Source organism: Monopterus albus, unplaced genomic scaffold, assembly GCF_001952655.1.
Source record: "Monopterus albus unplaced genomic scaffold, M_albus_1.0 scaffold196.1, whole genome shotgun sequence".
Classification (NCBI taxonomy): domain Eukaryota; kingdom Metazoa; phylum Chordata; class Actinopteri; order Synbranchiformes; family Synbranchidae; genus Monopterus; species Monopterus albus.
In genome coordinates, this window is record NW_018128076.1 from 331,693 (window position 1) to 341,117 (window position 9,425).

General features: G+C 41.8%; 1 protein-coding gene across 2 annotated transcripts in view; it reads right to left on the reverse strand.

The window, feature by feature from the left end:
- cntn2 (contactin 2) overlaps positions 1–9,425 on the reverse strand; it is a 140,469-nt gene that overhangs the window by 13,161 nt on the left and 117,883 nt on the right. For both annotated transcript variants that reach the window (XM_020617884.1, XM_020617883.1), the window contains exon 20: positions 5,619–5,805. In XM_020617884.1, the coding sequence (XP_020473540.1) occupies positions 5,619–5,805 (187 nt within the window). The remainder of the gene's footprint in view (positions 1–5,618; positions 5,806–9,425) is intronic.

Consider the following 9,425-nt stretch of genomic DNA (forward strand, 5'->3'; position numbering starts at 1 on the left):
CTGCTGGGTTGAGCAGAGGGACTTTGTGTGCGCTGCAGGATTTTAAGCCATGATGGTGTAGTGTGTTACTAATGGTAACCGTTGAGACTGCGGTCCCAGCTCTCTTCAGGTCATTGACCAGGTCCTCCCGTGTAGTTCTAAGCTGATCCCTCACCTTTCTCAGGATCATTGATACTCCATGAGGCGAGCTCTTGTATGGAGCCCCAGTCTGAGAAAGACTGACAGTCATGTTGAATTTCTTCCATTTTCTAATAATTGCACCAACAGTTGTTGCCTTCTCACCAAGCTGTTTGCCTATTGTCCTGTAGCCCATCCCAGCCTTGTGCAGGTCTACAATTTTGTCCCTAGTGTCCTTAAACAGCTCTTTGGTCTTGCTCATAGTGTAGAAGCTGGAGTCTGATAGATTGAGTGTGTGGACAGGTGTCTTTTATACAGGTAACGAGTTCAAACAGGTGCAATTAATACAGGCAATGAGTGGAGGATAGGAGGGCTTCTTAAAGACAAACTAACAGGTCTGTGAGAGCCAGAATTCTTGCTGGTTGGTAGGTGATCAAATACTTATTTCATGCAATAAAATGGAAATAAATTATTTAAAAATCTAACAATGTGATTTCCCCTAAAAATGGGAAAAGTCAAAAGTGACTTTCTTCAGTGGAGGACAGGAGGGCTTCTTAAAGACACCACACACTATATACAGTGCCTTGCGAAAGTATTCGGCCCCCTTGAACTTTGCAACCTTTTGCCACATTTCAGGCTTCAAACAAAGATATAAAACTGTAATTTTTTGTGAAGAATCAACAACAAGTGGGACACAATCATGAAGTGGAACGAAATTTATTGGATATTTCAAACGTTTTTAACAAATAAAAAACTGAAAAATTGGGCGTGCAAAATTATTCAGCCCCTTTACTTTCAGTGCAGCAAACTCTCTCCAGAAGTTCAGTGAGGATCTCTGAATGATCCAATGTTGACCTAAATGACTAATGATGATAAAGAGAATCCCCCTGTGTGTAATCAAGTCTCCGTATAAATGCACCTGCACTGTAATAGTCTCAGAGGTCCGTTTAAAGCGCAGAGAGCATCATGAAGAACAAGGAACACACCAGGCAGATCTGAGATACTGTTGTGGAGAAGTTTAAAGCCGGATTTGGATACAAAAAAGATTTCCCAAGCTTTAAACATCCCAAGGAGCACTGTGCAAGCGATAATATTGAAATGGAAGAAGTTTCAGACCACTGCAAATTTACCAAGACCTGGCCGTCCCTCTAAACTTTCAGCTCATACAAGGAGAAGACTGATCAGAGATGCAGCCAAGAGGCCCATGATCACTCTGGATGAACTGCAGAGATCTACAGCGGAGGTGGGAGACTCTGTCCATAGGACAACAATCAGTCGTATACTGCACAAATCTGGCCTTTATGGAAGAGTGGCAAGAAGAAAGCCATTTCTTAAAGATATCCATAAAAAAGTGTCGTTTAAAGTTTGCCACAAGCCACCCGGGGGACACACCAAACATGTGGAAGAAGGTGCTCTGGTCAGATGAAACCAAAATCGAACCTTTTGGCAACAATGCAAAACGTTATGTTTGGCGTAAAAGCAACACAGCTCATCACCCTGAACACACCATCCCCACTGTCAAACATGGTGGTGGCAGCATCATGGTTTGGGCCTGCTTTTCTTCAGCAGGGACAGGGAAGATGGTTAAAATTGATGGGAAGATGGATGGAGCCAAATACAGGACCATTCTGGAAGGAAACCTGATGGAGTCTGCAAAAGACCTGAGACTGGGACGGAGATTTGTCTTCCAACAAGACAATGATCCAAAACATAAAGCAAAATCTACAATGGAATGGTTCACAAATAAACATATCCAGGTGTTAGAATGGCCAAGTCAAAGTCCAGACCTGAATCCAATCGAGAATCTGTGGAAAGAACTGAAAACTGCTGTTCACAAACGCTCTCCATCCAACCTCACTGAGCTCAAGCTGTTTTGCAAGGAGGAATGGGCAAAAATTTCAGTCTCTCGATGTGCAAAACTGATAGACATACCCCAAGCGACTTACAGCTGTAATCGCAGCAAAAGGTGGCGCTACAAAGTATTAACTTAAGGGGGCTGAATAATTTTGCACGCCCAATTTTTCAGTTTTTTATTTGTTAAAAAAGTTTGAAATATCCAATAAATTTCGTTCCACTTCATGATTGTGTCCCACTTGTTGTTGATTCTTCACAAAAAATTACAGTTTTATATCTTTATGTTTGAAGCCTGAAATGTGGCAAAAGGTTGCAAAGTTCAAGGGGGCCGAATACTTTCGCAAGGCACTGTAAATAAAAAATTCCCCACTCGCCCCACTTTTTGGAGCGGTCTTATTCCTTTCTTCATGTTGTTCTCCTGTGAGAGCCAGAATTCTTGCTGGTTGGTAGGTGATTAAATACTTATTTCATGCAATAAAATGGAAATAAATTATTTTAAAATCTAACAATGTGAATTACTGGAATTTTTTTTGTAGATTCTGTCTCTCACAGTTGAGGTGTACCTACGATGAAAATTACAGAATTATCCATTCTCTGTAAGTGGGAAAACTTGAAAACAACTCACACTTTTAAGATCAACTTTATTTTATTCATGTTGTACCAAGAACAGAATCGATTATTATGTATAACAAGTAACATCTTCAACTACAACCCCAAAATAAACACTCACTTCAATTCTGATGCCTGCAACACATTGCACGCAAAGTTGGGATAGTTGCATTTCGGGGGTAATGAGGTGAAACAATGAAATGATGATTCCATTTGAAACAGGTGATGTCAACAGGTGACTGCAATCATGATTTGATACAAAGGGGACTTTTAGGAGCAAAGATGGGCCAAGGACCGGCAGTTTGCCAACATATGCATGAGAAAATTATTGAAATGTTTAAAATCAATGTTCTTCAAAGAAAGATAGGAAGGGGTTTGGATATGTCACCCTCTCCGGTGCAGAACATCATTAAAAGACTCAAGGAATCTGGAGGGATTTCAGTGTATAAAGGACACAAGCCTAAGCTGGAGGACGGTGCTCTCCAATCCCTCAGACGGCACTACATCAAGAATTGTCAGGTTTGCCCGGCGGCACCTGCCTCTCCTTCTTTCATTCACTCCCCTGCCAGTTCTTTCTCTGTCTTTAGGCCCCATATGTGTTATCGCTTTGTTTTTGTGCCAAGTACGCCTGCTATATTTTCTGTGTTTTTCTCGAGTCTCTATTCCTGCCCCGCCGTATCTGTTTTTCCTCCTCTCCGGACCTCTCCTCTGGACCCTGGATTCACTCAGCTCTACCAGCCACCGCCTCACAGGTCGATGCACAGTCCCCATTTAACCTGTTGTTTCCATACTTCTGTGTTCTCAGCCATCATCGCCTCACCTCGACCAGCACGGGAGTGATCCCTCCATTCGCAGCCCGGTCCATCATCATCCATCTCCTCACTGTGTTTCTACTGCCGCTGATCGACACCCGGTCATCTCGTACCACATTCCTCCTGTATACCGTATATATATATCTATATATATATATATACGAATATAGATATATATATTTCACTATTCTTGCACTGTAAATAAACCTCACTGCTTGCACCGAAGTCAGCTACCTGGGTTTGTTACATATTTCGCTCACTCATTTTGTGTTCGAGCATTCCTAACAAGAATCGTCACTCTTCTATAAGCGATATAACCACATGGGCTCAGGATTACTTTGGCACACCTGTGTCAGACACTACAATACATAGTTATATCCATAAATGCCGCTTAAAACTCTACTATGCCAAAAGGAAGCTCTATGTCAACACTGTCCAGCAGCGCAGTCAACTGTTCTGGGCTCGGACGCATCTGGGATGGACCATCACAAGGTGAAAACATGTATTGTGGAATGGACGCCGTATGCTCCAGACCAAAGGCGTAAAGGACCATCCAGACTGTTACCAGGAACAAGTCCAGAAGCCAGGGACTGTCATGGTCTTGGTTGTGTCAGTGCCCTTGGCAAAGGTAACTTATACTTCTGTGATGGCTCCATTAATGCTGAAAAATACATAGAGATGTTGGAGCAACATATGCTGCCTTCAAGAAAACATCTTTTCCAGGGATGCCCATACATATTTCAACAAGACAATGCAAAACCTCATAGTGAACACATTACCAAGGCCTGGTTTTTGACTGCGCACCTTAAGACTTGTTTGCAAGAAGAATGGGACAAAATGACACCTGGCACATTTAATCACTTGGTGTCCTCAGTCCCTAAATGTCTTTTAAGAGTTGTGAAAAGAAACAGAAACATCACACCATGGTAAATGTTTTACTGTCCCAACTTTTATTGGAATGTGTTGCAGGGATCAGAATTGAAATTAGGGCTTTGAACAAAGAATAGAATTGGTGAGGTATCACATGAAATAATGTGCTGGTGTATTGTCTTCAATGTAATACAGGGCACAGATGATTTAAACATCACCATTTTCAGTTTTAATTTAGATTTTACAAACTGCCAGAACTTTTGTAATTTGGTATTGTAACATTTAATCATGTATTCTGATATGTTGGCTGTATTTTATGTCCATGTCTACATGATGAAGTGGCTCTAACGACTGCTGCACCAAAACAGAGAAAATGTCTAATCCTCCTATTGAAAAATTTTACAGCCACAGGCCCAGAAAATGCTAAGTACCTACTCTCCTTTTTGAGAACTGAGAAGACCCACTGGCTGCTATTGCTGGGAGGGATAATCTTTGTCTGTAGTCCAGTAGGAGGGGTGGAAAAGAGATTACATGAGCCATTTAACCTAGCTGTATTGCTCATAAGATCATGAAGATGGGACCTGCGTGCACTCCTCTGTTTGTGTGGATATGGAGGTTAAATAATGACAGCACTACGGCACATCGACATCTAAGAGTGAAACAAATGCAGAACAGTTTTGGAGAGCGATTGACAACACAAGTCTGTAAGACAAGTTGTGTTTTAGGATTTAGGTCATTTAGGCTTGTTATCTTCAAAGCATCTCACACTTAGTTTCAGCAATTTGTATCCCTTAGTGCTCCGAGAGCTTTCTTAGTTGAGTTTCTTTGACCGATTGTAGTTTGGTTCACATGGTCCATATCAAGAAAAAAGTTATAAAGCTTTTTACATAGCTTTCCAGGTTTTGGTTTGTTTTATATTCACACTGACTTATTACTAGCAAAGAGCAATAACAGGAAAGATGTATGACAGACTGACAAGTACCACATTCGTTGGACAGTTTTGGTGATAATGCTTCCATCAGCAACTGATCGATAGCAATGCTGCATTTAAGAATATCAGATCTAAGGATTTCTTTTGGCTGAAATTACAACTGGATCACTAACTGAAAAGTGATATGAAAGCCACACATGGGCATGACCTGTTAAATTTCATGTGTTGTCTCACTTTCTCAAAGAACAGCTAAGACAACAATGCATGCCAATTGTCATTTGAACACAAACTAAGTCAGGATGTTTTGTTCCTGTGCTTAAGTTTAATGTTAGTTTGCAGTTTCCTCACTAATTTTATCAATAATAAACCACATTTTCACTTGTGTGACTGTGTGCATATGTTGTTTGAGAATGCTGCAGCCATACGTGGTTTCCTGGTGGTGACGGTGGTGCGTGGTGAGGGCGGCCCAGTGCCAGCACTGTTATATGCCAGCACAGCGACATGGTATCGAGTGCTAGGTCGAAGTCCAGACACTCTAGCTGTTGTTTCTAATCCTGCTGTCCTCACTCGGTCTGCTGCTGCTTCCCGTTCATGCTGTCGCCAGTACCGGATCTGAGGACGCACATTTACAAAACAAATTGAAAACACTGTGTATGAATTGTGCTGTACCAGTTTATTTAATATAGTTTTAACATCACATAGCCTATAAATTCAGGACTTGATCTTCATACACAGCAACAGACACATTGAATACATGGCCAAAACTATTGACACCCCTGCATTTCTGTCAGATAACACACCATTTCTCCCAGAAAACAGCCGTATCAAATTATTTGGTATTCTAATGTTTATTTTTTTTAGTTTGCATTGGAACAACACAAAAAAGCAGAGAAAAAAGCCAAATCTGATACATTCCACACAGAACTCCAAATATGGACTGAACAGAATTAGTGATACCGTTTCAAAATCATCAGAAATCATTGTATTTCAAGCATGCTATGCTTCTTTAATTTGTCATGAAACTCACCTGTAGCAACCAACAGGTTCTGGCAAGATAGAAATCAAACTGGCAACCTGTTAGAAAGTCACTTTCAGCTTTTCCCGTTTAGGGGTCGCCACAGCGAATCGTCACACTGACGACTCGAATGTTGACATTTGGCATGTGTTTTACGCTGGATGCCCTTCCTGACACAACCCTGATTTGAACCCGGGCCGCAGTGGCGATAGCGCTGCGCCATAACCACTAGCCTACCGGACACTGGCAACCAGTTAAAATGGAGAAAAGTTGATTCAACCTTTGTGTCGTGTCGACCACACTGAGCATGGAGAAAAGAAAGAAGAGCAAAGAATTGTCTGAGGATTTGAGAACCACAACAGTGGAAAAGCCTGGACAGTCTCAAGGCTCCAAGTCCATCTCCAGAGATCTGGTTGTTCCTGTGTCCACTGTGCACAACATTGTCAAGATGTTTACAGCCCATAACACTGTAGCTAATCTCCCTGGACATGGACGAAAGAGAAAAACAGATGACAGATTGCAACGAAGGATTGTTGGAATGGTGGATAAAGAACCTCAGTCCAACTTCCAAACAAATTCATGCTGACCTGCAGGCACAGGGTGCAACAGTGTCAGCTCGCACTATCAGTCGCCATCTGAATGACGAGGGACGCTATGGTAATAAGAGACCCAGGGGAACCAACTGCTGACAAAAAAACATAAAAAGCCAGACTAGAGTCTGCCAAAACTTACCTGAGGAAGCCACAGTCCTTCTGGGAGAACGGCCTGTGGACAAATGAGACTAAAATAGAGCTTTTTGGTTGAGCATATTGTTATACTGTTTTCAGAAAATGAAATGAGACCTTCAAAGAAAAGAACACAGTCCTTACAGTCAAACACAGTGGAGGTTCACTGATGTTTTGGGGTTGCTTTGCTGCTTCCGGCACTGGGTGTCTTGACTGTGTGTATGGCATTATGAAACCTGAAGACTACCAATGAATTCTAGGGTGAAATGTAGGGCCCAGGGTCAGAGAGTTGGGTCTCTGTCAGAGGCCATGGGTCTTACAGCAGGACAATGACCCAAAGCAGACTTCAAACAACACCAGAAATGGTTTCAAGCAATGTGTTGAACAGCTCTGAAGTGGCCAGCAATGAGTCCAGATCTAAATCCCATAGAGCACCTGTGGAGAGATCTCAAACAGCAGCTGGAAGAAGGAACCCTTCAAATCTGAGAGACCTGGAGCAGCTGGCAAAAGAACAGTGGTCCAAAATTCCAGTAGAGAGGTGGAAGAAACTCAGTGATGGTTACAGGAAGTGACTGATCTCAGTTATTTTGATCAGAGGGTGTGGTACCAAATATTAAGTCGAGGGTGCCAATAATTCTGTCCAGTCCATAGTTGGAGTTCTGTGTGGAATGGATCAGATTAGGCTTTTTTCCTGCTTTTTTGTGTTGTTCCAATGCAAACAAAAGAAATACATTTGAGAATACCAAAGAATTTGTGATTGCAACAATTTTCTGGGAGAAATGGTACGTTATCTGACAGAAATGCAGGGGTGTCAATAGTTTTGGCCATGACTGTGTATCAGTATTTGCTATTTGTTTTCTGTAGTTCTAGTGGCTGTCTAATGATGTCATCCACCTTCATCAATAAGAGAAAATGAAAATCCTTATCTCACTTTTATCAGCAGGTAATAAATGCTTCAAGCTGTTATCAGCCATCAAAATACTAATAAAGTGATACATTTGTAATGAGCTTGGGGAATAACGCAATCAAAAAACTGATAAAGTAAGTTTGACCTGTGGCAGCTTGCAGGACTGAGAACAGCTAATAAAATGATTAGAACTGAACGGTAGGTCAGGGTCTGTGTACAAATAAACTGCTCCTAAAGAGCACTGCAGTAATGGCATTTGAGAGTATTTTTGCCTCACGTTACCTCAATGAAAAACACAGATGCTCAGTAATAAATTCCGATAAAAAACAAACAGGGGTCCAGCCCTGGGGAGTATTCTTTATATGTTGCTAAACAGATCCAAGATCAAATGAGCAACCCTGAATTTTGTAATGCCAGCTAAGGTTATCTGTGTTGCGGATTAGAAAAGCTGGATTCAATCATGCAAGACCAGTGTGTGCTGTCGTGGTCAATGACAAGACTATATATAAAAAATTCCCCACTCTCCCCACTTTTTGGAGCGGTCTCTGGACCATACTACACCTTGCCCTTCCAGCCTCCACCAGCCAGGTCGGTACACAGTCCAACTCCTTTCTCCACTCACAATCATCATCTACTCTGTCACCTCAGCCATACCACCACCACCACCGGCCAGCCAGTGAGTGACCCTTATGTCTGCAGCCTGTATTGACTATTCTCTGTGCTGGTCAACACCCGGTTCTACTAACATCCCCCTTTATATTGTATATATCATTCACACTGCACTTGTTTTTATCTTGTACAGCACTTTATTAAATCCGTTTACACCGAAGTCAGTCCTCTGGGTTCATTTTTCTTCATGCACCCTCATCTCCCTGTGGGGGAGTGATCGTAACATAAGCGTCTCAGTACTGTCTGTTTACTTTAAACTCATGTCTTATTATAATCGCTTCAATGCCACTTCCTGCTCCGAGACCCTTTAAATCTGTAACGTTATCTTGTTTACACTGAATAAGCCTGAGAACTATCCCGCTGCTGAGCAGGGGCCTATTGCGCAAAACTAGGATAAGGGATTAAGCCGGGATATCTTGGTGATCCTGGCTCAACTTATCCGTGATCCGGTTGCACTAAAGCTGGATTAGATTGCGGTAGGATGTTATGGTATAGATTAACATGGAGATTTAGTCTGTGGAGCTAGCCTGCTCCAGACCAGGCTAAGTTCCAGGATTTATTTAATCTCATCCCTTATGTCAGTCAGCAGTCACCACAAACGGAAACCAATAGTTATTTCACTGCACACTATACATTGTTATACAGAGGTAGAATTGTCTTATTCATTTGAATGGTGTGTAACTTTCAAAATAAAGCTACATATTTCAAAAGTATGAAGTTGAGAAAATGTCTGAATAGAAGCATGGATGTTCTCGAGGAGCTGAACATGAAATAGCTGAAAGCATGCTGAAGGAGAATTTTTTCATTCATTTGAATGGGGCAGAATTTTCAGAATAAAGCTAAATAGCCTCAACATGGACAAGACGAAGGAGATGATAGTGGACATGAGGAAGGAGAGGAGAAGTCATCGGCCACT